Source organism: Lichenostomus cassidix, chromosome 1 (genome assembly GCF_008360975.1).
Source record: "Lichenostomus cassidix isolate B80296 chromosome 1, HeHo_3.0, whole genome shotgun sequence".
Classification (NCBI taxonomy): domain Eukaryota; kingdom Metazoa; phylum Chordata; class Aves; order Passeriformes; family Meliphagidae; genus Lichenostomus; species Lichenostomus cassidix.
Window position 1 is genome coordinate 111,231,840 of NC_139479.1, and position 27,686 is coordinate 111,259,525.

The window sequence follows — 27,686 nt, forward strand, 5'->3', positions numbered from 1 at the left end:
GCCAAGACACTGTTGTGTGTGTGCAGTAAAATGTAATCCTTTCACCAACTTCAGTTATTGAAATACTGTCGCGTTATTGAAATACTATTGAAATACTATTGCAATACTATTGAAATACTATTGAATAGTGTGGCGTTGCTGCTGGAGTACCCGCAGGAATACCGCGGGAACAGCGCTGTACTTCCTACCGGCCGCCCGGAAGCGTCTCCTCCCGTGACCCGCAGCTCGGCAGCACCGCCTCCCGCTTCAGCGGCACGTCCTGCGGCGGGAGGGCGGAAAGCTGCCTGATCCCGATCCCGGCCCGATCCTGATCCCATCCGATCGGATCCATCCCGCCCCGCCCCGCCGCCATCCCCTCCCTGCTGCCCGCCGGGTGAGTGCGGCAATGCGGGAGGGGAGGCCAGGAAGGGGAGCGGAAGGATGGCGGCGGTGTGTGTGCCCAGAGCCGCTGCCTGCCCTCACAGTGTTCCCTTCATTCCCGCCGCTCCCGGCCCTGTGGGAGCACGCAGTGTGCGAGGGACACTGGTGACAACAGCAGGCCCCTGCTGCCGCTCGGTTCTTGCTCCAGCCCTGCCCAGGAGGAGCTGGGGAGCTGGGAGATGGACAGCGGGAGCCGAGCCGGCCGTGTGCCTCGCAGCGCGGGGAGCCATCGTGGCCTGAGGGAAGGAGCGAGGGGATTGTGCCCTCTGCTCTGCTCTCCTGAGTCCTTCCACAGTGCCGCATCCAGCCCCAGCACAGGAAGGACAGGGACCTGTTGGAGTGCGTCCAGAGGATGTCACCAGGATGGTCAGGGAGCTGGAGCACCTCTGCTCTGAGGGCAGGCTGAGGGAGTTGGGGTGCTTCAGCCTGGGGAAGAGAAGGCTTTCCAGGGAATTCTTTTGCAGCCTTTCAATACTAAAATGCTGTAAGAAAGCCAGAGACTTTTTACCAGAGCTTGGAGCAACAGGACAAGTGGGAATGGTTTTAACCTGCAAGAGGGCAGGTTTAGATTAGATGTAAGGGAGTTTTTTTTTTCTGGCAAAGGTGGTGAGGTGCTGGCACAGTTTGCCCAGAGAAGTTGTGGCTGCCCTTTCCCTGGAAATGTTCAAGGCCGGGCTGGATGAGGCTTTGACCAAACAAACAGTGGGAGATGTCCCTGCCCAGGGCAGGGGGTTTGTCCAGGTGGTCTCTTCAACCCAAACCACTCTGTGGGGTTACAGTCGTAATAACTAACAAAACACTACAGAAAAGCACGTGGTGTAAATGAAGCGGAGTTCTGTGAACAGTACATAGCTGAATTTAACTTCATTAGATCAATGTGAGTGAGCTGAGAGGTTGATATGGTGGATTTAGGTCTGGAATTCAAAACTGACAATTGTTGCATTTGTATTCCTGACATTTGGGGAACGTCAGTTTTAGATCTCAGTGCCAGCAGCATCTTCAGAACTTGCTGTCAACCAGGGACTAATTTTCTTTAATTTTTTTAAGCATTCCCTCGCCTCAATGTTGAACAGTAGCTTGCTGCTGCTAGAATATCCATGCTGCCAGGAAGGTGGTGAGGTGAATTCCCTCCTGCAGGACTGAGGGAGGAGGGAATTCCCTCCTGCAGGACTGAGGGATTGCTGAAGGAACGGAGCTGGGGGATCAACAGGGTGTCCTGCTGCAGGGGAGAGCATAGTGCTGCCTGGAAATATCAGAACTGGAGTCTGAGTTCCAGAATAAGGGATCTGTGTAGTTAAAAGCATCTCAGTACATTGATAGCATTTGCTTTTTGGAGTAAAGCTGCCATTTTTACTTGGAAATGAAGGCATCAGCATGTTCTAATGATGGATTGGCTTCACAAACTTGCTCAGACACGTCCAGAGTCAGCTTGAGTTGTTTTTTTTTTATTTTTCCATAATGGTACACAGCATAATGTGTACCTGGAAAAACAAAGTACATGACTTTCAGCTTTAAAATGGAATGTCTGTGCTTGCATGAAAGAATTATTTTTATTCTACATAGACCGCAAAGTTTGACAGCTTGGCAGAAATCAAAGCAGAATTTTGGCTCATTGGTTTTTAAACTGGTAACTTTTACACATTTTTAGCTTGTAGATTTAGTAATTACATAGCGTCAACAGAAATGCCTAACAATGTTCTGTCTTTTGTAAACTGTTACTGTTCAGAGAAGTGTAACAAGAGTACAAATTTCTGATCCTATCCCCACTCTCCACCTCCCTTTGCATCTTGCCACTAAATCTCTTAAAGCTGAGGTGATTTTTTTTTTAATTATTTGCAGCTGTAGCTGCAGAAGACCACTTGAGCACAGGTTCTTTGGTATAAACTCAGCTGTGGGATTTGAGCACCTGTGAGCAGTGGCTCCCAGCAGAGCCCTTTGGAGTTTGCTGAGGTTTGAGATAGGATTGGAGGCTTGCTTGGAGCAACTAGTGAACCCCTGAAGCCATAGCTGCTCCCAGTGTGCTGTGATATCCCACTGGAGAAGGCAAGAGCTGCTGCTCTGAGCCTGTGAGCTCCTGAGATCATGCTGCTGGCTGACTGTTGTGTGTCTCTCTCCCCTTGGACAGGAAGATGCCCAAGAAAGGAGGGAAGATTGCTGACCAGGGAAAGGAGACACAGGCACCGTGCAAACGACCCAAATTGGATGCAGCTGGCTCTCCATCAGTCCTGAGTTTTGAGAGCCCAGACAGCCTCTTCAGGAGCTTGATCTCTCCCACCGAAGAAGAGGTGTTTTTCAGGGAGTACTGGGAGCAAAAACCACTGCTTGTTCAGAGGAATGATGCCCTGGTGGCTGCTTACTACCAGTCCCTGTTCCAGCTGGCAGACTTGAAGGAGCTGTGCAGCCAAGGCCTGTGCTATGGGCGAGATGTAAATGTCTGTCGGTGTGTGAATGGGAAAAAGAAGGTTTTAAACAAGGAAGGTAGAGTGAATCACGTGCAGCTGAAGAAGGATTTCGACCAGAAAAAGGCAACGATACAGTTTCATCAGCCTCAGAGATTTAAGGTGGGATTGTTTCATTATAATTAATGTAATTAATGCTTGCTTTATAATGTGGTGTGGCTTTGCTTGAGTTGTGCTAGGTATAGCTTCATATCTGCCCCAGGGAAAGCAGCTGACATTGATGACCTGCTGAAATCTTTACATGAACTGTAAACAGAAGTTTGTACTTCTGCACTGCCCATCATGTTTCATTGCTCTGCAGTAAGAACAAAGTCTGATTCATGCTATAATATTAAGTATTCTTTAATATTAAGTATTCTTGTAAAAATAATAGTTTTGTAAAGTATTCTTGTAAAAAATTCTGCCTTTTCACATAAAACTTTAGGAAAAAAAATGCATATAATTGATGATTAGGTATCTGTGCTTTTATTATATTAAAAAAAAATCCCTTTTCCATGTGCAAACAGGGGCTTTTGTACCACTTCCCTTTAATCAAGGGTGAGGTGTGAAACCATGTAAAATATTTCCAGGACACTCCACCATTCTTGCCAGTGGACTAGCTTTGAATTGCACCATGGCAGTGACCCCACCCTATTTTAGCTGAGTGCCCTCAGTCTTCGTGTATAGGAAGCAGGCAGTGGTGCTGCAGTTGTAAAGGACTTTTTTTAGGTACTTAGATTTAGGCAGCTCTTTTTGTCCCGAGGTGCCAACACAATCTAACTGTGAGGTGGACCCAATCAGGATCCAAATCCACAGCTGAGTCCCACCTGTAGTGTCACTGACTGCTCTCAGCTGCTGGCATCTCAGCTGCTGTTTCTCTGTCACATGTTGGGTGTGGATGAGTGAAGTTTCTGCTTGAATATTCCCAAGCAATTGGAGTCACTTGTGAAAGGTCTCTAACCTTTGTCATGTTCTCTCTTTGATGAAAGTCCTGCACGTGTCTATTTCCTTAGGGTGTTTTGCTGTTTGTGGGATGATGGCTGTGGGATGTGGGTAGTTTATTCTCCACTGTTTAGCCTCATTTTTGCCTGGTTTTGCAGGCTGAAGATGGTACAGGAAAGGGAGCCAACATCAATGTTCTGTTGAGGCACCAGATTTCTTAGCTTACCCATTCCTTTCATGGCAGATCTCCTTTGCTTCTGCAATGTTTGCCTTCAGGAGAAACTGTTTCCCAGGCTGTGTGTCCCTGTGGGAATGTCACCATTCTTCCCCAGCAATGGGCTGGTGGCAGCCAGGCTTGGCTGAGCTCTTCAGTAGTGACTTTTTTTTTTTTTTTTTTTTTTTTTAATAGGAGGAGCTGTGGAAGATTCAGGAGAAGCTGGAGTGCTACTTTGGGTCTCTGGTGGGCTCCAATGTTTACATCACTCCCCAGGGGTCTCAGGGCCTTCCTCCTCACTATGATGATGTTGAGGTAGGACACACCTTGTCTGTGAAACCCTTTGTGGCAGTGGATGTTTCTGTGTGTGCTTCCACCTCTCCCACAAATAAACATTCTAGAAAGACTTCTTTTCTTCCACTGAAAACTTAGGGTAATTATTTGCAAGTGTTTCCTTCTGTATTTTTGCTAAAAATGTAGTAATAGTAATGGCTACGTTTAAGTGACTGGAGACAAACAGGGATTTCCAAATTTGAGATAAAACAGATCACACTTCACAATTATCTCTGTTGTCTCTAAATAGAGCAAAAGAATTTAATTCAAACACAAATTTGCCATTTAGGTATCTAAAAAGCAGCGTGAAAGGAAGTGAATTTGTCATCCTGGGGAGTAGCTGAGAGCAGGGAAGGGGAAAACCTGTGTTGTGTTTGTCAGAAAAGCAACCTGTGGCACTACTGTTTGCTTTCTGTCCCTGATTTCTGGCTTGGTTCCACAGACTTGGCAAGTCAGAAGATAAATTAAAATACCTGATGAGCCCTGTGTGTGAGGGGCAGCAGGGCTTCCTTAGGGCCCCCCAAAATTTGGATTTATTTTGCAGGTATTCATCCTTCAGCTGGAAGGAGAGAAGCACTGGCGACTCTACAAACCAACAGTGCCTTTGGCTCGGGAGTATAATGTTGAGTCAGAAGATAGGATTGGGAATCCCACACATGAATTCATATTAAAGGTATCATAATTTAATTGCTTTAGGTGGTCTGGGCTGTGGTAGCCAGAAAAGTAGTCATGTTTTGTAGGCTCTTAGAAGTAGCTGATGTGACCAGATTTAAGGACTGCAAGATTAAAATGGAATCAGATTTCATCACTATTGCTCTATTAACTTTCTCTCTGTGCTGCTGTTCATAGGACAAGCCATAAGTAAACTGATTTTTCCTTTGTGGAGGCAATTTCATGTGCTTTGCACTTCTTTCTTGTCTTGACTTTCCTGATCTAAATTTTTTTCAGTGTGGATATTAAATTTATATAGGTGAGAAGACAGGGAGGAGGAAGGTTGTACTTGTTAAGTGTTTAACAATTTCAGACAACAATATTGTAACAGATTACCATTTTAGAGACTATTTGACTTTCCTTGTGGAACACCAGCCTTTTCTTTTGAAATGATCTGACCAAATTCCCATGGCACTGCTCCTCTGCCAGCTCACGGAATTGCCAGCAGGTTCATCTCAGCTGCTTCTTTGCCCCCTTCATGCAGCTCAGCAGGAAGTGTGAGCTGAGTGCATGTTCTATCATGTTAAAAGCTCGTGTTTTCAGAGAGCAAATATTGACAGTAGGTTGGAAAGTTCAGGGTGTTGGATTTCTGGCTTTGAGTGCTTTATGTTATTAAAGTGTACATTGGCGAATTGCTCGATTTTGTGATTTTACAGACTATGTATTGTCTGTCTGCTCAGAGAGTGTTTTCTCTGCTTGGACTACAGTAAGGTTTGACCAGGTGGCCTAAATGTATTAATTCCCTTCCATTTTCTTGCAGCCAGGTGACTTACTGTACTTCCCAAGAGGGACTATTCACCAGGCTGACACTCCTGAAGGGATCTCCTATTCAACACACGTGACCATCAGCACCTACCAGAACAAGTAATTCCTCTTTTATTTCTTTTTTTGTATGGCTTCCCTCTGCCATGTGATGTGTGTGAAAATAGAGACCTGAAGCTGGTATTTCAAGGAACTGATGTCCTGTTTCTTAAAAAAAACCACACCTTGTAGTGAGCTCTGCTTGGGTCTTTTCTGTGTTCATCCTGTGTTGCCCTTGTGTGGTTTGTTTTCCTGGGAGTATTACAGGGATAGGACAAAGTCACCTTCCCCCCAGAGATGTGGTGACATGGAATTTATATAGACACCTCACTATCACATAGGTGCCCTGCTGTTAGGGACAGAATCTAAGTGTTGAGGTAGCAATAACTGAAGTTTTGGGGTTTGGGGGAAGGAGGGGAGCAAGACCATTGTTGTTTGAAGCAGCCTGTTTGCCAGGTTTTCATGCAGCAAGCTTGATTGCTTTTTGCTTTTTTTATTATTTACCAGCTGGAGGCTTTAGTGTGGAAGATAATGTTACAACTGCAAACTCACTGTTGTGTTTAAAAAAAATCCCTCACCAGTGGCTGAAGTTGCTGTTCATTTCATAATCCAGATAAAGAGCCATGAGTTACTCCTTTCATCAGGTTTTCTCCTGTATTTGATGGCCACCCACACCTCTCTGAGAGACTCTTCACACAAATATTTCTTGCTGATCTGTGTTTTTCATCTCCTGCCCCATGCATGAGAGTTAGATTTCTTTTGACACGGGTCAGGTCCTTGTCCCCATTGAAACATCATTATCACCCAGGGAAATGCTGCTGCTGCTGCCTGATCAGCCTCTCAGATGCTGGGCTTGGAGTCATTGGCCACAGAGAGGAACTGGGAAGGATTTCTGTTATCTGCAAAACAGGGCAGAACAAGTTTGGGTGTATTTTAGATATGTGTGAGGTGACTCTCTAACCGCCAGCTGTGCCATTGTGGAAGCCCAGGATGTCAGTGCTGCTGGTAACTCTTCCTGTGGCCAGTGTGCACAGCAGGGTTTGTCCAGCTGGATCTGCCTGGATTTATTGCTCAAGGAGTGCTGGGAAGCCAAGGATTCAGTTCTTTTTAATGGGATTGCTGGAGATCTGCAGCCTTGTGTGGAGTCAGTGCTGTTTCTCCATGGCTGCAGGAGCCCAAGGCCAGTCCAGGGCGTGACTTGTCAGGAGTTCCCTGGGGATGTCTGTCATGAGTGAGGAGAGGAGCAGGAAAAGCTTCAAGACTGCTCTTCTTCTAAGGTTAAAAAGTGGAATCATCATCCATTAAGGTTATTGGCAATGAAGTGTAAGAGCCTTCCTCTGCCCCTGCTGTCAGCAACTGTAGGTAAAATAAGCAGCAGTCCTGGTGTTTTGATTTGGCTTGTAGATGGAGGTATGATGTGGAAACATTTCCTTGGAAAACTGCAGAGAACTCCTTGAAAATAGCTGTGGAGGAAGTGCTGGTGGAGGTGGCACTTTCAGGTATTTTTAGGCACCAAGACAAAAGGGACATCTCTGTGTGTTGGAGCAGAGTTTGTCTGGGCCAGACCCCAGTGGGCAGAGAGCTGTGCATGTGTGGGATAAGCAGGGTAATAAAAATATGAGACTATAAGTGACAATTGTTTTATATCATAACACTGTTTTAGTTAGGAAAAAAAAAAACTAAGATGTGTGTTTTATTTCAGTGCTACTATTTCAATAATTTTTTTTTTCTTCCTGTCCTTCAGCTCTTGGGGAGATTTCTTACTGGATGCAATTCCTGGCCTTGTGTTTGATGCAGCAAAAGAGGATGTGGCGCTGAGGACAAGCATTCCAAGGCAACTGCTCATGGTTAGTAGGTGGGGCTCAGGGAATAATGGTGCATCCAGGGGATCTGTCAGACAGGCAAAGTTCCTGTCAGGCCAAGCTTTTGAATCTTTAAAAGTCAGTGAATCTGTGAATTGTTGTGTGATCTCCTTACAGTGGGTCTGTCCTGCTGCTGATCAGCTCATCAGCGTGCAGGAGGAGCAATGGTGTCTTCAACTGCACTTGCAGTCCTTTAGCCCAGAGCAAGGGAGAGTGAGATTTGCTTTGAGAACAGCTTGTGGGGAATGTGTGAAAGAAACAGAAGTTGGTTTGGGACTAAGCAAAGATAAGAGTGTCCAGATTTTCACTGATTTGCTGCACTGCTTTAGGCCTGGTCTGTTCAACTTGAATTCTGTGTGGGTATTCAGCAGGTGAATACAGCTGACTGCACCAAAAAGCTGAGCAGCCTTTTGAGAAGGCTTGCAGACCGTGTGGAGAACACCAGGGAGCTGAGGTCATCCGACATGAAGAAGGATTTCATTATGCACCGGCTGCCACCATGTTTGGGGTGTGACTCTGATCCTTTGACTCCAGGTAGGGTTTGAACTTCCCAAATGTGATATGATGGTAGAACTGTTGCCATGTCTGTCTTTTATAACTTCTAGCTTTCCATGGTAGGCCAAGGTCAGTCTAGGCTCAGCTTTGTGTGGTGCCTGGCTCTGTGTGTGTTTGTGCACCTCTGTTGGTTAATTTCCAGTGTTAGAGTGAAATAAAGTTTATCCTAGAATTAAAAACATCTTTCTCCTTTTTCCAAACTTTCTCCAAAGTTTGATAACATGTGGGTGTGGAAACACAGGTAAACAAAAAAAAAAAATCTGGCTACAAGAGAATGGGTAATGCACAGGGGGCTCAATTTGTATTGTGTGTCTGGTTTTATGTTTTCTAAGGGAGAATTTATTTTTCCTAGGTGGGAAATTGCCAAAACCAGATAGCAAAATCAGACTGCAGTTTAGAGACCATGCTATCATCACTGTGGAACCAGATCAAGAGAATGCTGTAAGTTTAAGAAGCCACCCTTCTATGCCTGGGGTGGGAGTGGGAGATGTGAATTGTTTCTCTGTTTCTAAAACGTCTGAAAGGGTTGTGCAGTTCTGCTTGGTTGGATTTTACATCCTATTATTGCTGTTAGGAGATCCTGGGCTGTTTGCTGAGCAGTGATACTGCACATTCCAGCCTTCTGGAGGGAGGGACAGAATTATATTGTCTGTGATTCTGCATGGCTTTTATCTAAGCTTACATGGGGTAGATCATTACAGCAGCTAGATGGCCATTGTAGCTCTGGATAATAGAGGTTTTTTTTTTTAACTCTTTGTATTTAGGAACATGAGTAAGTTACCAAATTAGGGTTCCTGAAGAGAGGGAATTCTCTTGGTTGCATTTAGTCTTCACTGCTGAGTTCTCTCTGTACCTAAGTGGGTGACAGGGGCACTGCTAATTTGTTCCACAACATGGATCCTGCCATCTTGCACCATGGTGTGTTTACACTGCTCCTTATCTATGAAGGTTTATTAGTATGAAATTGTAGAAGTGCTTTTTGTTAATTTAAAAAATGGGGGACACATAGAGGATGTATTATCTTTTACAGTTTTGTTTTTTTTTCTTTTCTCATGAGTGGAATGTTTCCCTCCAAGAAAAACACAGCAGACCTTTCTGATTTTTCACCTCCATTTTATTTGTGTCCATGTTGATATCAGATTGTGTAGGATTTGGAAACTCTTTAATTTTTTTTTGCAACTGATTTGCACTGATAATGGGCACATGATTTTTAAGAGACAGATCAAGTCTCAAGCTGGAGATTTATTGATGCACACTTGTTTGAGATGTGCTTTAAATGGCCTCTCTTCTACACAGCATCAGTCCTGTGACTTGAGTCGGGGCAGTTTTAAGGCAGAAGATTGTAAATAAATTTTCAGGGGTGTTTTGGAGAATCTGTTCTTGCTGTGGTAGGTGGCTGTTGGATCATGCAGTTGAGAAGGTGACTTGCTTTCTTTGCTGTAACAGTGGGCTCTGGAATTAAGGAGCTGGAAGGCTGGCATTGGAATGAGTGTGAGGGTGTGGATCACCTGTAACCATTTTCTTCCTGCTGTCTTTTAGGATGAAGTCCGCAGGGAAATGGTTTATGTGTATCATTCCTTAAAGAACAGGAGAGAAACTCACATGATGGGGACAGCGGATGACACTGCCAGTGAGGATGGCCTGGCACAGGTTAGTTCCTGCAAACACCCCCCCAAAATTTGTCTTGCCATGGTGGCTTTGGCTGTGCTCTTCAGTACCCAGAGCTTTTCATCCCAAAGCACCTGGATGAGCTGAGGCTGCGACACAGGCAGTGAATAGCAGAACTGAGTAATGTGATCTCATGCTTAATTAAACATCTGAGATGTTAACAGGATTGGTGCAGGCTCTGTGTCCCACTTAGCAAAGCTGCTGGAGATGGAGCACATGTTCCATGGGGGTCTCTGCACCTCATTTCTGCCATGTTAAACCTGTGTTAGAGCCACTGGAACACCCTGTGCAGGGCTGTTCTCTTCAGGCTGGGGTGGGAAGCACTGGGAGTGAAGAGCTGATTCTTGTCTACTGAAATGTCATTCAGGTCTGCAGAACAGAGCACAGCCTGTCCTTGTCTTGGCAAGTGCTGCAAGGCTGTTTTTTCTTTTTGAAGTAAATCTCACTGCTCCTGCAGAGCTGAGGTTGTTCACTGGCACCTGAGCAGCACATGGCAAGCCCAGGATGTTCCTTCTTGCCCTTAGAGACTCCTGGAAATGAAGGTCCTCTGTGCTTCTGTATCAGCTAGAGATAAACTTCTGTGACCTTGCTAAATAATGGGTAGGGTTAGGCAAGAGTGTAAATTTATCTTTTTTTCTCCTGTGTGGAAACCACAGGAGGAAGTCACATGCCATAAACATCCCTACCTCATAAAGTGTGCTAGAGCATGTTAGAATTCAGCTCTTTCTCTGCTAAGATAAAACAGGTCTGGGTAAAACTCTGTCTTTTGGAGGCTGCTCTCATAAACACCAGTGTGCTGTGGGCATGGAGCACATTCCTGCCTCACACACTGGTGTGTAATAAAGTCACTGCACTTTGCTGAAGGGATTTTTCTGTCTCTTTTCCCCCAGCAGACTCACGGGCTGCGCTTCCCTTTGTCATACTTGGATGCACTGAAGCAGATCTGGAGTAGCAGCACTGTTAATGTTAAAGAGCTTAACCTTACCTCAGATGCAGAGAAAGAAAACCTTGCCTTGTCACTGTGGACTGAATGTCTGATTGAAGTTCTTTGATGCTTCTGTGAGTTAGCTGCTCCTCTAAGCAGTTTTACTGGCTATTAAGCATCTCTTGAGAGCAAGGCTTATTAAATCAGGTTTTTTTCTCCATCCAGCCTCTGGTTTGTAGTGCTAACAAAGCATTGCAATAGCTACACTTTACTACTAGCTGATACCAAATGTTACTGATCTTTCCACGCTTTTGGGAAACCAGGCATGGGGAAAAACAGGTAAGTGAACCACAGCTCCATGTCTGGGGCTGGATGAAGTTGTTCCTATGTAACACCAGTGCTGTGCTATTCCCTTCCCTCTGGAGAGCTGCTGGGATGTGGAGGACCTCTAAAGTTATACATGGAACAGGCTCCAGAACCTTGGGCATAAAACAGTAACTTGATTTTATTTTTTTTCATTTGCAAAGTTCATCAGCAGGAAAACTCATTTGTTCTGTTTGATTGCCCTGACAGAACAGAAGTTTCTTGGTAAAGCTGTGTGTGTTGTTCCCAGAGGGGGAAGACTTGGCCCAAGAAAACCCCTTTTCCCTCAGATGCTGCCATCACTGAAACAAAGAAAGAACAATTTTTAACCTGTACCTTCCCCCAGCACCAATTTCTAGCGAAAGTAACACAAAAAAACTGGAATTTATATCTTCAGTGTTCACTTGAGTGGGTTTTGATGAGACTGGTGCAGTTACTTTAATACTTCATTGATTTTCAATATGCAATCCCATGTAACAGCACAGCCACATCTTCAATATCCTTACCCTTTTTTGGCTCTTGGAAAAGAAATATTTTACAGGAATGTGTTCAACATCTGCTAAAAACTATTGTTTAGTTTGTTTAAAAGAAACCAACCAGCAAAATGTTTCTCCTGAAAAGTTTTATACAGGTAAAATATACATGCTTTAGCATTTTACATTCAAGGTCTCTTAAGTACAAAAGCCTGCTTTACTTTGTTATGTAACACTGAGATACCAAGTATGATTTAGTCATTCTTCATTTAAAAAATGACAACTTTTTACACAGGCTTTTAAAATTTCAAATGGAAAGCAAGTAACATGCAGAACACTTGATGTACTGACTTAGATGGAAAAAAGCTTAAGTGCTTTAGCTGGAAAAATATATACATACATTTGAGGATCTGTTACTCAAACAGCAGATTTATGATAATTTTAGAATGTAAAATAGTAAGTGCAAGTAATTTTTTCTTAAATAGTACTATATAGAACTCCATTTCATACAAAAATAGACATCCATATATTTTATTTCTATTGCAAACTTAAGAGTTATATCTTTGTTTGGGGATGATCCTGTTTGAGTGCACAGCTGGCATAGTTACAGCTTTTGGAAGCTAAAATATCTGCCTTCAGCTAACCTGAACTCTTTAAATAATCCTAGAAATACATACCCTGAATATACAAATGCTGTGGGGAAAAAAAAATATTTTCAATGAAGAAGATTAATTTAGTGATGCTGAAACCAGGGATCTGAGTGACTTCTCTTCCATGTCAGGTGTTCCCAGCCCTACAAGTGTCTCTGTCCATCAGTGTTGAGCCAGGAAATGCTTTTCAAGCACTCTCTGGCTCTTTTGGGAGCAATAGCTACGTTGCATAGTGTGGAAACTGAGGAGAGTTCTGGACCATGAGCCCTCATCCTTTGTGCCACAGTGCCACTGCCATGCAGCCAGCCCTGGAGTGCAGGCTGCTGGCACCTTGGAAGGGACATGCCAAGGGGCGCTGCTTTCTGAGCAAATGACATCGTATTAAATTAAGCTATTTACACCGAAACAAAATACAGCTACAGTTAAAATCAGTGCTGCAAGTGCAGCTTAGCCCTTGTAGAAATGCCCCTGGCCCAGGAGCAGTTATCCCTGCTGTGATACACACATGTATGGCTCTGTGTTAAAGGTGATTCAGGGACAACTCCTGATTTCCAGGGTAGGAAACAGGCCACAGGTCAGGAAAACCAGTTCCTGGAGCTGGAAATTTGGTGCTGTTAAAAAGAGGAGAAGACAAAGGCCTACCAGTATCACTGAGGGGGTGAAAGGCCCCTCTATTGCCTCCTTTCACATGCTGAGCTGGAATTCCAGTTCAAACGTATCAACAAAATAAATTGCATTTTAGCAAGAGCCACGATTCAGGACCACTTGGAGCCTAAACAGTTTCACTGGGGATGTAAAAGCCCAAATCAAGCTCTGTGAAGCTCCTCAGTGCATTCACTTCTCAGTGAGCTTCCAGCAGTGTGAGAAGAAGGTAAAGACAGCATTTCTGAAGAGTTTTCCCCGTTACCTCTTGCACTTCCCATCCTGCAAAACCTCTGCCTACTCTTTTGCTTTTACCTTTCAGATGAAGAGTAATGGTGACTTTCAGAGGAGCAGCCTCTGCAGAATCAGCTTCCCTGCAGAGATGTTGGATCAACCTCCCATCTTCCAGATTTGTGCAAAATTCAGTTCTTTTAGGAGCTGGTGCTTGGCATGAAGGAAAATAGAGAGGAGTTGCTGCTTGTGCTTCCAGTGGTGTGTGACTTCAGTAGTTGGGGGTCTTTTTTCCCCCTCTAGATGTCCACAAAGTCGATCCGTGGTGTGGGTTTTACTCATAGTATTTCAATATCCCATTTCTGTGAAGGTTTGTTTTCTATTGGCTCATTCATAATGATGTGATTCTTGTCATAATAATTTCCTCCTTAAACACAGAAGAAAGTCATGAAGGAAAAAAATTTAAAAGGAATGCTCATAAGAATTATACATAATCTTTGAGAAGTGTGACTAAGTAGGAAAATTAGCTGAAAAATAGAAATTCCATGAGGTAGTGGGCTGGTGTCTGCAATTGAGCAATGACAATTTTTACCCAGCCTTTTTTTAACTCCTTTTTTCTTTTTGAGCTATTCTGTGGTTGCTTTTCCTTCACCATTTTGTCTTCTATAACTTGCACTTCTTGCCATCTGCACTGCTTAACTCCCTAAAGTACAACAGTTGATCTGATCAAAAAAACCCTCTGGAATCAAGAGGAAAGTTCCTCCCTGTCCTGTTGTTTCTTGTCCCACTGTCAAGCAACTGGACATAAACCTAACAGGAGAGGTAGGATTCAGTTTCTAACCTTAAGTACCAAAAAAAAAAGAAAAAAGAAAAGGAATATGGCAATTAACCTTAATCAAAAATGCACTTAAACCCTGTGATGTTTAGGTTTTTTTGGCTTTTGCTTTGTTTTTAAATACCTTTAATATCAAGCACCAGCTGCTCACTGAGGTATGAACTGATGGTTCCATCCTCGTTGAGTCTCCACTTTTGCCTGTCCCTCCCATGTTCTGTCCAGAGGGCGACTTTGGCCCCAGGCACATCTCTGCCACCAATGACATCCAAACAGGCATTGTTGGCCTAAGAAACAAGGAGAGAAGTGAAATCCAGGCCACAAAGCCTCAGTTTTGTTCCTGACTTGTTTCAGGCACTGAACATATGGCAGTAAATCGTGCTGTAGATGGTAAGAAGCCTGGCAAGCAAGTGAGGAACAGATTATTCAACAACTGACCAGCTGCTTAATCAAAGGTGGTGGTCTTTGTTACAATTTTTTAATGTTAAACCGTCAGCTTTTTTTATATTAATAACAGACTATCAAGGGCAGCATTAATAGAAAAATCACTCTGTTCATACATTCGTTTCAGATTAATTCTTAACTCTTTAGAGTCGATAAACTTAAAATTGTGACTTTAGACAAAACCAGGTTTCCACTGGCTTTTAATTCCAGGACCATCAGTCCCATCAGACAGATGTGAAAAGCAGCCCAAGTTGCCCAAGCAGGGAGATCAAACTGCTCTGTACATAGCAGAGAGATGGAGGTTTCAAGAGCTTTCATTTAAGATGCATGGGAGAACCCAAAATCCAGGTGTTAGTGCTAAGCCTACAGGAAAAGCAAGAAGTGAAGGTGAAAGCAGAGCAGCAATCCAAGTCAGGATGTGGACACTCACCTTGGACCTGAGCAGCCCCCGGCAGTAGTGCCAGAGCTGGGAGTTCTTGCCGCTGTGTGGAGCTGCACACACCGAGGTGGCCCTGATGTCTGCCAGGCTCCCAGCCACCGTCAGGTACTTGCCCTGGGCTCTGTTCCTCACTCTCAGGTACACTGCTGGCTGCAGTGGGGTCAGGAAGAGATTAACACACAGATCAACCAGGCTGTAACCACCTTACATCAGTTTTCTAAACTCTGTTCCATTTTCATTTTCAGCTGAGGATGTTCAGTAATTTTTTGGTGGGAAATAAATGCGCACGTGAAGCAGCAGTAAGTGGCTTTTCACGTGCAGATGGGCAGCTATAAACAGCAATGGCAGATAGGTTTTAAAAATATAAGTGTAATTATGGCTATAGAACTAATTCCTGTGATCTGCAAATATGCCTAGTCCAGCATATTTCACTCGTTCCAAGGGCAGTAAATGGGCTGTAGTCCACAAGCTTTTTATTCTTGGGACACAAAACTTACTGAGTTACATATCCAGCAACTTCAACCCTCATTAACTGGAATATATGGCAGAGATACACCACTGCTTTTGAACTTGGTATCCCTGTTTACTTGGTTTACTCAAAAAATAAAGAGGATTTTGCAGGGCAACTGCAGGGTTTGAGCTTTTGCTCTCTTATTTACTGGTTTCAGTGCAAATAAGGAGCTGGGAGTAATAAAGGACAGCTCTGCTGGAACCCCAACTCCAGCATAGCTTTCCTTCTGGGAGCTTTGAATCTCCTTTTTTTCCCCGTATTAAAACAAACCCTGAGCCACAGATACAAGGCTTCTCTCCCACCAAGCAGCCATAAACATACCCTGCATCAGTACAGTGTTTAGTTACTCTTTACTTTGTGGTTTAGAGACCTGAACCTTTGAATGGGATTGAAACTGGAATTACCTGAGGTGAGGCACAGAGGGAAAACCTGATGGGAACTGCATGAGCTTTGCCTCTTTTGGAAATCCAGGCTACAGCACAATAAAATTCCCTCTTGCTTCCATTTATGTTAATTATGAAACAAGCCAGGGTGGAATTGGTTTCCTCATTATATTGTTATATGGCAAAACCATAAAAATAGAGCATCCACAGAACATGCTAATGAGCAATTCAGAAAAACAAAACTTGGCACCAAGGAACTGGGAATTATTTCCCTTTAGGAGCCTAACATAGATCTCAGTAACTGCCACGAGAGGCAATTTCTGCTTCAGTAATCTCCCAGTGGGTCCTTCTGGCTGTCATCATTTGGCCTGATTTAAGGAGTCCAGCTCAGCCCACTGTACTCAGTGGTAGAACTGATAGTTGTGCCTGAGCTCTGCCCATAAAAACCCCCTTTTCCCCACACATTTTGACAGTACCTGCTTCACAGGACGAAGGGAGCCAATTGCTTTCCAGCCACTGTGTTCACTCCAGTTTGAAATCTCACTGGGCTCCAACAGAATCTGCTTTCCTAAAAAATTACATCCCTCGTACGCAATCCACCTGGAAACACAGAACAGAACATGACAGGGCACTCATTATCCACAGCAAAACTAAACTGCAGGTCAGGGCTGTGCTCTTGGAAGCCACCAAACCTCTCCATAGTGGTGCTAATATCAAACCTCTATTTCTGTGCTGCAAAATGCCCTCCATTTCAGTGGGATGTTAGCCTTCTGTTGACATTCAGACCTGTTTTCTGTTTGTCTGCCTGAAATTTGTAAACTACACTTCCCCTCTTCCCCTCCATTTTCCCCCCTACAAATAGGAGAACCTCTGAATGAACCCAGATGGGAATAATGCTGGTTCCAGCAGGCCTGTTTAGGAAACTAGGGGGCCACACTTGCAGCTTTACCTGGTTGCAAATTAATTATGAGAGGATCCTGTCTGAGGTTTTCATTACAGTTAAAGCTTTTTCTACAATTCCACTTGTCTGAAAACACACACAGAGTATCACTCCAAGCCCCACACCCTGCTGTAGCAGATTTTCCTGTCATGAATATCCCATGGAGGTGGCTGAGCCCTGTAACACCCATTTTAAGCACTGGCACATACAGAGCCCTTGTTTTCTGGGCATCTGCTCTGTAAATGCTGCTCACAAAGGCAGGCTCAGGAGCACAGATCCCTTCTGTTTATATCAATAGCACATTGTTGTGTGGACAGTGAATCCTAAAAGCCTGCCTCATTAACTCCTCTGAACACAAAGCAAATGCTGGTTTCCCAGGTTACCTGTTCTACAGGTCAGCTGCCAAGAACATGAGGGATGGCTCTGAGTCAGTGAGGAAACACCCACAGCACCTGGAATTGCCTTTGCCCACTGCACAGGGCTCAGAGAAACTGAGAGCCAGCCTTGTTCAGGGCTCCATGGAGGCTCAGCTGTGCCAGCTGTGAGCTGCCTGGCAATGAAGCTGACCCCTGTTCCTTCAAACAAACTCCACACCTCCCAGCTAACAGGAATTCAGGGCAGCCTGACCACCCCTGTGTCTTCCTTACACTTTGGACACATTCCTGGCTTTTGTTTCCTTGCAATGGTTTCTTGTCAAGTGACTGAGAATTCACTGTTAACATTATTCTTGGAGCATGGAACAGTCCCATTTGGAATGCAGTTTCAAAGCAGACATTTGTAGAAACAGAGGGGAAAGACACTTACAGTGATCACCATCTGAAGCCTGGCATCTAGCAACACAGACAAAGCTCATCTCTGCTCTCACACAGGCTGTGCCACCTCTCCCACACCTCTGAGTACCCCAGCACCCTCTGCCAAGGCAGATTCCAGGCTTGTGCCTTTCCTGAAGTGGCCACTTGGCTCAGGAAAGATCCTTTTACCTAAGCCTGGCAGCAAGATGCCATCGGAATATTTACCTAAATCTTTGCTATTTGCCTAATATAGCAAGCTGACAGCAAGCTTTGGAACAAGGAGCCAAAAACCCTCTGAATCCACCTTCCTGAACTCTTAATCACAGAAAAGGCAAACAAACCCTCCAGGACATCCCAGACTGCCCACAATCACCTGACACCCTCAGCCTTTAGGCTACCTGTCTGCTGTGTGGGATGGGCACAGGCTGTGGAGGTCTCCTTCCTAGGGAGCCTCACAAGGAACTCAAAGACAGCTCAGCCCTTCTGCCCTGAATCCATCCCAGAGACAGCTAACCTGGCTTGGACACCCAATAATGAGCAGAAAGATGCAGGAAGGGCTGCCCTGTTGCAGTCACTCTCCTGTGCTAAATGTGATCCCAAAGCCATCATCCTTCCTCTGCAGCCAACTGCTTGGGCAAAGCGATTTAATTTCCAGATGATCACTCACTCTGTATTTTCAGCAAAAGTTCAGGGTGGAAGTGGCACAAATGTTGGGAACTGCTGTGAATTTGCAAAGCTCTGTGGGGAAGCTTATGTTCACTGTTCTTTCAAGAAAATTGCAGCCTTGCCCATGTGGAAAGGTGGGGAAAGGTCAAACATAAACATAGGAAATGTGTGTCCCATTAGGGGAGCAGCAGTTTCCAGCCACTCTCAGTTGCAGGATGAGACTCTGCAAGTTATTTGTTGCTGCTGTGGGTGTGGAGACTGAAAACCTGGCTGAGACAGAACACTTGGGAGCTCTTCCAAAAGGTGAAAGGGAGAGAAGTGGAAGAGGTTAGGAGGTCGCTTCTACAGATGTAAAATGTTTTCACAGAAGAACCTGGGTGTATATTCCCATTCCTGGAGGAGGGTTAAACTAGCAACAGAAGCAAATGACTGTTCCAGCTGTCAGATCCACCCTGAGCTCCTCTCAGAAGCTGCTGCCTCTTTGGCAGCCACTCAGCACATCAAACTTCACCAAACCACTGCAGTGGTTGGAATCATTTTACAGCCAGTTCATAAAGGCAAACCAAGTTTACACTACCTGTCTTTGAAAACCTCTGTCTCAAAACAGAAGTTAAGAATGTCAATCATCCTATGAACAAGGCAATAATCATGAGACAGTGCCTGCTCAGGGTTAGCTCCTGTAGTGAAAAACTGACAGGGGTATTTCTCCCATACTTACAATCCACTTCTCACCCACACAGACTGGGTGTAAAAATGCAGGTCCTCATTCAAAACAGAATTGACAGCTTCACTGAAGTGCAGCTCTCTGCCCTTGCAGCATTCCAGGGTGAACAGACTGACGGAAGGCTCAGCAAAAACCTGGGGGAGGAAGAAGGAGAAAAAAAAGCACGAAGTGTTAGTAGGAATAATCTGACTTCAGTTGTTAGACATGATGCACACATTGGCCCACTTCAGTTGAATTTCCTGCAGGCTTTTGGGTTAGCTCCTGCTCCCTCAGCAAATGTAACAACAAGGGAAAACCCCAAAGCACACAGAGCTGAAACCAACTGCATTTATCAGTGGCTTTGTCATCAGAGTGTAGTGTCCCACTGACACAGGCCAGGCACAGCAAGTCACCAGGCAATGCAGAGTCCTCTGCCTCTGGAAAAACTTATTTTGATCCAATTTGTATCATCAGGGCCTTGACTGCTTTTCAAACATCCACTTTATTTACTTATTGACGGAATATGCATCTAAAATAGTGAGGCAAATCACGTCTGTTGTCCATACACTTCAAATAGTAGTGCACTGGAAAAATTTTAGGGAGCTACAAATTGTAAAAGGTTAGAAAGGTCAACAAAAAAGTTCTCAATGTTTTTAACAGACATTCCTATTTTTTACTTCTGACAATACTGAAGGAATAGCATAATTAGTAAATTCTTCTATCTCATGCAGAATTGAAACATTTTTCACTTAATGTCCTTTTCCACAGTTGACAAATTGCCTATGAATGAAAATAAAAAGATCAATTTGCATGAAAACGTGGTGCAGCTACAAGCTCAGCAGAAAAACAGAGGGAGCAGATTTAAATACACAAATTCTGTGCCTTAGCACGAGGAACACTTGTACAACTCTTCAGCATTTTTAACCCAACACCAGAAGAAGCATAAGCACTTGCAGTTTACACCTGGATGCAGCTGCAAAGGAGGAGAGAACAGCTCTGACTAACTAGTGAGCAGCCTCTCCAGGAAAGTTACCTCATTTTAGGAGATGTTATCCTGAGATAGCTGGCTCAGGCAAAAGTTGGGATTTCTCCTGCAGCAAAGACATGGCCTCAGGTGGAACAAATGAAACAAAATCCTGAATTCAAGCTGACACAGGCACCGAGTGATTAAGAGAAATTAAGTTCCATGTTTGAAGAGGCACATGCATTGTAGTGAAGTGGCTCTGAAAAGCTCAGGGGTGAGTCAGGACATGTGAATTTACTTGACACTGACTCAGTGCCCTCGGTATGCAGCTGGTTGGGCAGATTCTGCCTCAGAGAAATTGCCTTCCTCTGCCAACCAGCACAGGGACAGCCTAAGCCATGCAACACTGCATGGGCAGAGAGCTCACTGAGAAGAGCTTGGGATCATCCACTCAGAGAGATTTTAAAGCCCAGAGAGAAGCCTGGCTGCTGTGCCAAGCTCTGAGCTCTCCCATTTCCACAGCCATATATAGAGCAATGCACTGATTCCTCACGTTCTGCATTCCCTTCTATGCCAACAGCTGGCAGCAGTGACTTGGCCTGGCTTTTTTCTCTGACTTTGTTTTCACAGCTCCATGGAAACTAGGAACAGTGGAAAACAAGGTTTGAGGCTGTGCTTTTGGGCTTACTACACAGGCATCTTGCTCCCAGCCTTTCTTGCAGAACACTGAGGAGCATCTTCACCTGAAAGGTAAGCTAAAGACATGAACATTTACCCATTCCCATGTCTAGGTCAGCATTACCTTAGCTTATTTTCACAGTTATTTCAAGGAAAATACCTGAAATGCCCTGCTTTGGGAGAAGCTTGCCAATTGTCAGAATGACAAAGCAGTACAGAATTTCTTAACCTGATTTTTAGGTGTGAAGGAACTAACTGCCTGTGCTTAAACCAGCACCAATACCATTTTAAGAGATTTTCCTTTTTCCATGCAAGTGTCCAGGGAGAAACTTGAAGAGATTTATTATATTCAAGAGGCCAGTGATAAGGAAAGGCTATATTTACATAGCATTTCAAGATATGAGCAGACTTGCAAACTGTTAAATACACTGATTTCCTTTACTTAACAGGTGTGGTGTTCTGTGGCTAACCCAGCACATGGTGCAATGACAATGACACAGGTAAACAATGGAAAATCAACACACTGAAAATCTCTTGCACAGTTCAACTCAGCTCAGATTTTCCCCTCAATGATTTTTGCTTTTAATGGAGTGAAGCTGTGCAACATAATTTTTCACAACTTAGAACAGATTTTTATACTTTACCAGTTTGGAAAAAACCCAAAATGCAAGCATGAAGTGTTTGATATTAAACAAAGATCAGTGTGAGATGAGCTTCCTCAGCAGTGTACAGACACAAAGAAGCTGACCAAGGGGCACTAGAACTAAAAAACAAATGCACAGGTGAATTTGCACACATGCTTAGAACAAAAAAAAAAAAAATTAACTATGTGTAATTTTTCATTATGGATGTTGTGAGAATTATTCCTAATAAAGCCCTTTCAGAAGGGTCTCATCCCAAAACATATTTTCCCTCGCACCTTTTTCTCTTGCCAACTTAGGTTTTGCAAACTTTGTTGGGAAAGCCTAGTAAAGGCAAAGGAAGAAATCCAAAGCAGGAGTGTAACCCAGCCATGGCAAGGGATGGTGCTCTGCCCCATCTCACATCACTGCTGACCTGCAAACAGCATTTACAGAGTGCACTGCAGTCCTCCACAGCTGTGTTGCGACATCCCTGGGAAAACCTTCACTCTCCAGTCTTGGCCAACTCATCACTTACAACTCTCTTTGCTGGAGCTGCTCTTGCCTGGCTACTCCCTTCAGAGTGGGATGGATGCCTGGCTGAGGGAGAGCAGCGCTGGACAATGCAACACTGACTGTCCAGTCCCAGCAACACAGAATGACTCACTGCCTGGCCCTGGGAAACAGCAGCTAATTCTTGTATCTGATTTCTTTATTTGCCTCACAGGAATGCTGGGAAGATTGGTTAACACCTGTATTTAACTCAGAACAGATAATATAGAAATACATGGACTATGGTGATTGATCAGAGCAAGAATTAGAAATGCCTCAAAAGGAAAGGGAAAAAACTGAACCAAGGGAAGAAAGCATTGCAGCAGCTCTGAACCTAAGCTACACTTTCACCTGCCTGCAGAATGACTGCTAACACCACCACAACAGCACATTTCATCAGCTACCTCTTCTGAAAGAGTGCTTTGGGATTTTTGGATGAAAGGAGATGATGAGAGGCAAATGACATCAGTGTCAGTTGCTCCTTCTTTGTCTCCTGTTAATCCACAGCTTTTCCTAAACGCTCTGCAGATGATGAAACAGTCAAATTTGAGCAAAATGGAACAGCAGGATAAAAGCACAGCTAGGGCCTCCTAAAGCTTTAGTTTGAGGATATACACCTTGGAGAATAAGGTGTGATGGGAAAGAGGAAACTTCATCAGGAACTGTAGTGACAGGACAAGGGGTAATGGCTTCCAACTGAAAGAGAGTAGATTTAGTTTGGATGTTGTAAAAAATTCTTCCCTGTGAGGGTGGTGAGGCACTGGCACAGGTTGCCCAGAGAAGCTGGGGATACCCTGTTCCTGAAGTGTCCCAAGGCCAGGTTGGATGGGGCCTTGAGGAATCTGGGATACTGGGAGGTGTCCCTGCTTCATGGATGATCTTTAAGGTCTCTTCCGGCCCAAACCATTCTGTGATTCTAAGAGGTTCCTGGGAACAGGGAACACCTTCCCCACACTCCTTATGAACCTGCCTAACCTCTGTGTTGCTGCTTCCTGAACAATCAGTAGAATAAAGTGGTTGCAAAGATGTGCTGAGTTCCTCCATGATGCCAGTGCACAATAAATGGAGAAACAACCAAAGGGGAACCATACTAACTTGAATTTCCTGTGAAATGGGAGAGTGTGTGTGCAGAGGGTGTGGGAGCAGCATGCTGTACTTAAATTATGACAACTGCACTTTTCAGCAGACAATGGGTAAAACATCCCTCCAAGAGATAAAGGTTAGAATAAAAATTAGCCAACCTAAAATAGTCACTCAACTGACATCATCAAACCATCACTAGTGTGAGCCTATTTTCTTATCCTAATAATTTTGCATTGCTCTGAAAGTTTTGGGTTTTTTTCTATTCTAGTTGGAACAACTCCATGATTAGAAGGAAAATTTTCATTTTCTTATGTAATTAGGCTCTTAGACAAACAAATTGTATTTCTGGCAGTTTCCAAACTAAAAGCTCCAAAGTTTACTTTCTTAAAAAAGAAACCACTTTTTAAAAAATCATTTCGAGCAGTTGATGTATTTGTTTGCAAATGTTTTTTTTTCACATCAAAGCTGCATTTTCTATAGAACAAATGGAATGTTCCCAGCGTGGGACTCCTCCACAGGCACACTTGCAGCAAATACATCTCACTGAAAGGAGAGCAGGAGACAATGCACATGCAGGGCTTGGTGTGAGGGTTAAAAGTTCTCCCTCTCACACGTGAGCTACCAGGGGACACACCTTAGCTCTGAAATTAGGCTGGCATTCAAAGCTGAATAATGGAAGGGCTTCCTAATGCCACAAACAAATTCAATAAAGCTACACAACAACCCCACTTGGGAATAAGCTCTCTTCTCTCTTGAATGAGCTCACAGAAATATGCTGTAATAACAGGGGCTCTGTTCCAAGAACACTGCACTGGGGACAATGCCCAGAATGAGCTGTGGCTGCTCCTGGCCCTGACCTGCTCTGTGCTCTGTGTCACGTCCATGTCACTCCAGGCTCCTGAGCACTGCCCTGGGCTCAGCTCCCACCCTGACCTGAGAGGGCATTTCCCAAGAAACAGCTGGGCTTCAGTGCCATTTATATGGCATTTGTAAATCTCCCTATTTGCAAGAGAAGAACCAAACTAGGAGGTGTGAAAGCAGAGGATCTGCCAAACATTTCTTCCAGGGCTTGGCCCCTGGGAATCAAGGGCTGCCAGCAGTTTCCTACCAAACTGCCAAACTTTGTGTTTACTTCCCTGTGATATTAAAGGCTGGGGGATTTGGATGAGGCTTACTGTCTGATGTCAAAACTTCACTTGGATTTGGCACAGCAGAGTCCAAAAGGCAAACTTGAAAAGGGGAACTTTAATCTAAAACCCAGGCTCTCAGCAGGTGGGAAGTCACTGTATCTGCACAGTCTAGAGAACAGTCCAGCTCTCAAATTTGAATTGTAAATCCTTCCCACCACACCCATGGTTTGGTGCTTGCATTTGCTTGGGGTTTGGGGGGTTTCTTTGCTTTTGTTTGTAAAATCTGTTTACAAATGGTAAAAAAGGACAACATATGTGAAAAAACTGAACTGAGTAATCCCAGAAGTCTAGCTTCATAAGAGTTACACTGAAGGACACACACCACACAGGCTGAGCTCGTGTCCTGGGATCATGGAAAGAGGAAGAGCTTTGGAGAAGCTGCTGGCCAGTGCTAGAGAGAAGGGGGCAGAGAAATCACTCAGTTCTCTTTCACCAACAGTGTTACAGCTCATCTTTGATGCTCCTGCAGGAGAGCACACCAAGATGTGGAACTGACAGCACACCAAGACCCCAGATTTGTATGTCCTGTGTGCAGGATTACAATGGGATGTAAAAATGTTGTATCTCTTGCTCTGAAGAGCAAAATGCACTCCTGTCCAACCTCATATCTCACTTGTAAAAAAGACAGAGCAACTTTAAACCCAGAACACCCAAGAGCAGCTACAAGTGACCACGTGCAGCCTGACCTGTTCCCAACCCAAAAAATCCTGTGAGCCAAGAAAACAAACCTCACTCTTTTCCCTGACAGGGAGTTTGTTTAGCACAAGTACTCGCTTTAGACATCAGACAAGGAAAAGAGCTCCGAAATGTTATTTTTTTCCCCCCAATAAAGTCTTACATATTGAATAGGCTTGAGGGATTTGATTGCAGCAGTGGGGCAGCCACAGGAACTGAGGTCAACGTAGAGGCCTTCTTCCAGCACACAGTGATTGTCAGTGATTTCCCCTTGGTAATACAGGAGCCAACTGCAAGAATAATGGAACAAAAAAGATAAGCTGCTCTAGCTGCTTATTAGCAGTAAGATTTTTTTCAAGACCTAATACTTGCTAAGGACATAAGGAATAAAACATTTCTTTGTTCTTGTCATGCTTAAAGTAAGGTGACTTGAAAGGCTATGCAGCAAAGCAACCACAGCAGCAAAATCACATTGTGTGGTACAGAAACCTCAGCTCCAGAGTCAAACGGCATGAGTGGAATGCAGACACTTCCACTGTACCAAAGTTCTCAAAATCTGGAATAAATTCTAAGTGGAGCTAAAAAAAGAATCACAGTAACTGTGTAAACCTGCCCCAGGGAGAGCAAAATGCTTAGGACCCAAACCAAGGATAGAATGAGAATTACTGAGATGCCTTGCAGGACAAAGGGTCTAAGACATGATGTAATATGATGGGCATGTGTTGTGTGCTTTCAGTCGTCTGAAATTTTGCAACATTAAAAAAAAAAAAAAAAATCATATTACTGAAAATGATGGCATGTAAAACAACAGACTTACCATCCCCGGAGAACCTTAAAAGAACATGGTATGAATGATGTAAAATCAGAAACTTCTGCTGTGAAATCTATGCATGCTCCTTGGAAATGTGTATTACTGAAAGCTTTGAGCTACAAGAACAAAACAAAACAAAAACAATGACTAGAAGGAAAATGAAGGCATTATCATTAATGTAAACAGAGAAAGCTGTACTCTCAGAGAAGTATCCATTCAATTCATAAAGATACAATTAACAGAACGAACTCTCATTTAAAGGATCTTGTACGTTTCTACAGCTGTTTTACTTCTAGAAATATCAAGTATTTTGTCACCTCTGGGCCTGGCACAGGATGCTTCCCAGTGATGCTAAGGCAGGCAGTGCTATCAAGCATGAGTTCAACTGCAGCAGGAGGGGGTCCAGGCAAAAACCAGAAGGGTAGGAGTGAAAGCTGTTATCATCCACCCAAAATACCCCTGAACTGCAGCTAAGTCTCACTGCAGCTCAGGATTCCAATGCTCAAAGCATGATGGGGAAATGTTGGTCAAAACATACAGGGCTGCTGTTGACAAAGTGCCTCAAAATCTGCTGTGATCACAGTGGTCACAGGTGGCTTTTCATTTCAGAACTAGCAGGAGGATTTCTGAGGGAACTGGGAACTCCTGATGTTCAGCTAAGCTGCTTTTATATGTCATGGTGAAGAGCTGCAAGTCACAGTGAACCACACCCCACCAGTAAGATGTGATCATTTTATCCCAAAAAAGCAACGAGGCTGAGAGTGTTGCAGTAAAATAGAAAAAAACCCAAAACAAACAGACAAAAAAAACCAAAAACCAAAACAAATAAACACCACAAACAACCTCCCTCAAAAAACCCCAAACCAAAAAATCACCCCAACAAACCCCCAAGCCCCACCAAAACAAAAAGAAACCCTAGTATGATATGATGATATGATATGATATGGGCTATGATCTAAAGCAAAGACACACAGAATTCTGTCCCCATGGCCTGCCACTGTGTAACTGAGATGAATTTCATTTGAAAGCCTGAAAGAGAGGCTGGAAAAGAATGAAAAATTGAAATGTATTAAGAGAACAGCCCATATTCTGTAATGGAAGAAAAACACGATGGCTGTTGCAAGAGCTAATTCCCCCTTCATGCCCCAAATTGGCCAAACTTCCTGCCAAAGAAAAGAAATCAAGTGCTTTTGCCAGTACAGAGTGAGAAGGCCAAACACAAGTGTCAGCAAATGATTTTATGGAAAAGTTCAGTCTATGTTTTTAAAAGAAATGAGTGTTTCCTGTTAGAAAGAACAAGAAAGGCTTAGGCTGGCCTTGCAGGCTAGAAGTGCTAATTGGAGAACATGGATCAGCTACAATAAAATGAATAAAGTGTAACTGACTTTTCTGTAAATACAACTGCACTGCTATGTCACAAAGCACCTATTTCAGCTGTAATTACATAGTATTTTCTACCCACTCATCTCAGAGCTCTTTACAAAAAGGAATATATATGCATACACACTGCCTTCCTTTCATAGGCCACGTGCTGTGCAAGGCTTTTAAAACAGATTCACAACTCATTTTTACACAGAATGCATCTAGTAATGAATGAGGGTCCTAACTTGACAAAAGCTGGGGTGGAGCAGTGATTCCTCAGTGCAAACACTGCAATTAATCTCCAACTGCAGCCATCTCCACTTGGTCAGGGTTTGACATCACTGTGTGAAGGTTTCGCTTCCCAAAAATCCAACAGACAGAATATTAAAATACAAATGCAGGGCTGCAGAGCAATTATCTCTGCTTCCTAAATCATCTGTACAAGTCACCTGCTCTTGAAAGAGGCTTTGTTCTTGCTGGGCAAAGCTTTATTTTAACAAATAAAATGAATGGCTTTGTAGAGTCAGTGATTTCTTACACTCTATCTACTTGGTTTATTAGGGAGCCTGGCAGGCAGAAAAGGTCAGGGGAGCTATTGAGAGATTTAAGAAAATTTTGCTGCTTTTTGATTTCTGATGTGCAACAAAGAACAGAAGTGAAAAAAAGACACACTCTTGCAGACAGTGAAAACAGCTGCCTTAGTTCACACATATGCTTATTAAAGGTGGGAGGATGTATAATCATTCAAAATAAGCAATATATGCCTTATAAAAGGGTCAAACATCAGGATATTTAAAGATTTGCCAGCTCATAA

At 43.8% G+C, this 27,686-nt stretch overlaps 2 protein-coding genes across 5 annotated transcripts in view; one reads left to right on the forward strand and one right to left on the reverse strand.

Moving 5' to 3' along the window:
* The first annotated feature begins 215 nt into the window (after positions 1-215).
* RIOX2 (ribosomal oxygenase 2) lies at positions 216-11,084 on the forward strand. 3 transcript variants are annotated; one of them, XM_085076614.1, is made up of 10 exons: positions 216-373; positions 2,546-2,981; positions 4,210-4,329; positions 4,892-5,020; positions 5,819-5,922; positions 7,604-7,706; positions 8,090-8,255; positions 8,629-8,717; positions 9,816-9,926; positions 10,838-11,084. In XM_085076614.1, the coding sequence occupies exons 2-10, from the start codon at positions 2,550-2,552 to the stop codon at positions 10,994-10,996; spliced, it is 1,413 nt and encodes a 470-aa protein (XP_084932740.1). In that variant the 5' UTR covers positions 216-373; positions 2,546-2,549; the 3' UTR covers positions 10,997-11,084. The 3 variants fall into 3 exon arrangements, with proteins under 3 accessions (XP_084932740.1, XP_084932749.1, XP_084932737.1); XM_085076623.1 differs by lacking the exon at positions 10,838-11,084 and adding an exon at positions 10,469-10,819; XM_085076611.1 differs by having other exon boundaries at positions 217-373; positions 10,835-11,084.
* A 288-nt stretch (positions 11,085-11,372) lies between these two features.
* The window catches only part of CRYBG3 (crystallin beta-gamma domain containing 3), an 80,751-nt gene continuing 64,437 nt past the window's right edge, over positions 11,373-27,686 (reverse strand). For both annotated transcript variants that reach the window (XM_085076360.1, XM_085076369.1), the window contains 7 exons: positions 25,517-25,626; positions 24,863-24,989; positions 18,953-19,092; positions 16,314-16,437; positions 14,935-15,093; positions 14,188-14,347; positions 11,373-13,655 (listed from right to left, as the gene is read on the reverse strand). In XM_085076360.1, coding sequence (XP_084932486.1) covers positions 13,567-13,655; positions 14,188-14,347; positions 14,935-15,093; positions 16,314-16,437; positions 18,953-19,092; positions 24,863-24,989; positions 25,517-25,626 — 909 coding nt within the window. In that variant the 3' untranslated portion in view covers positions 11,373-13,566. The remainder of the gene's footprint in view (positions 13,656-14,187; positions 14,348-14,934; positions 15,094-16,313; positions 16,438-18,952; positions 19,093-24,862; positions 24,990-25,516; positions 25,627-27,686) is intronic.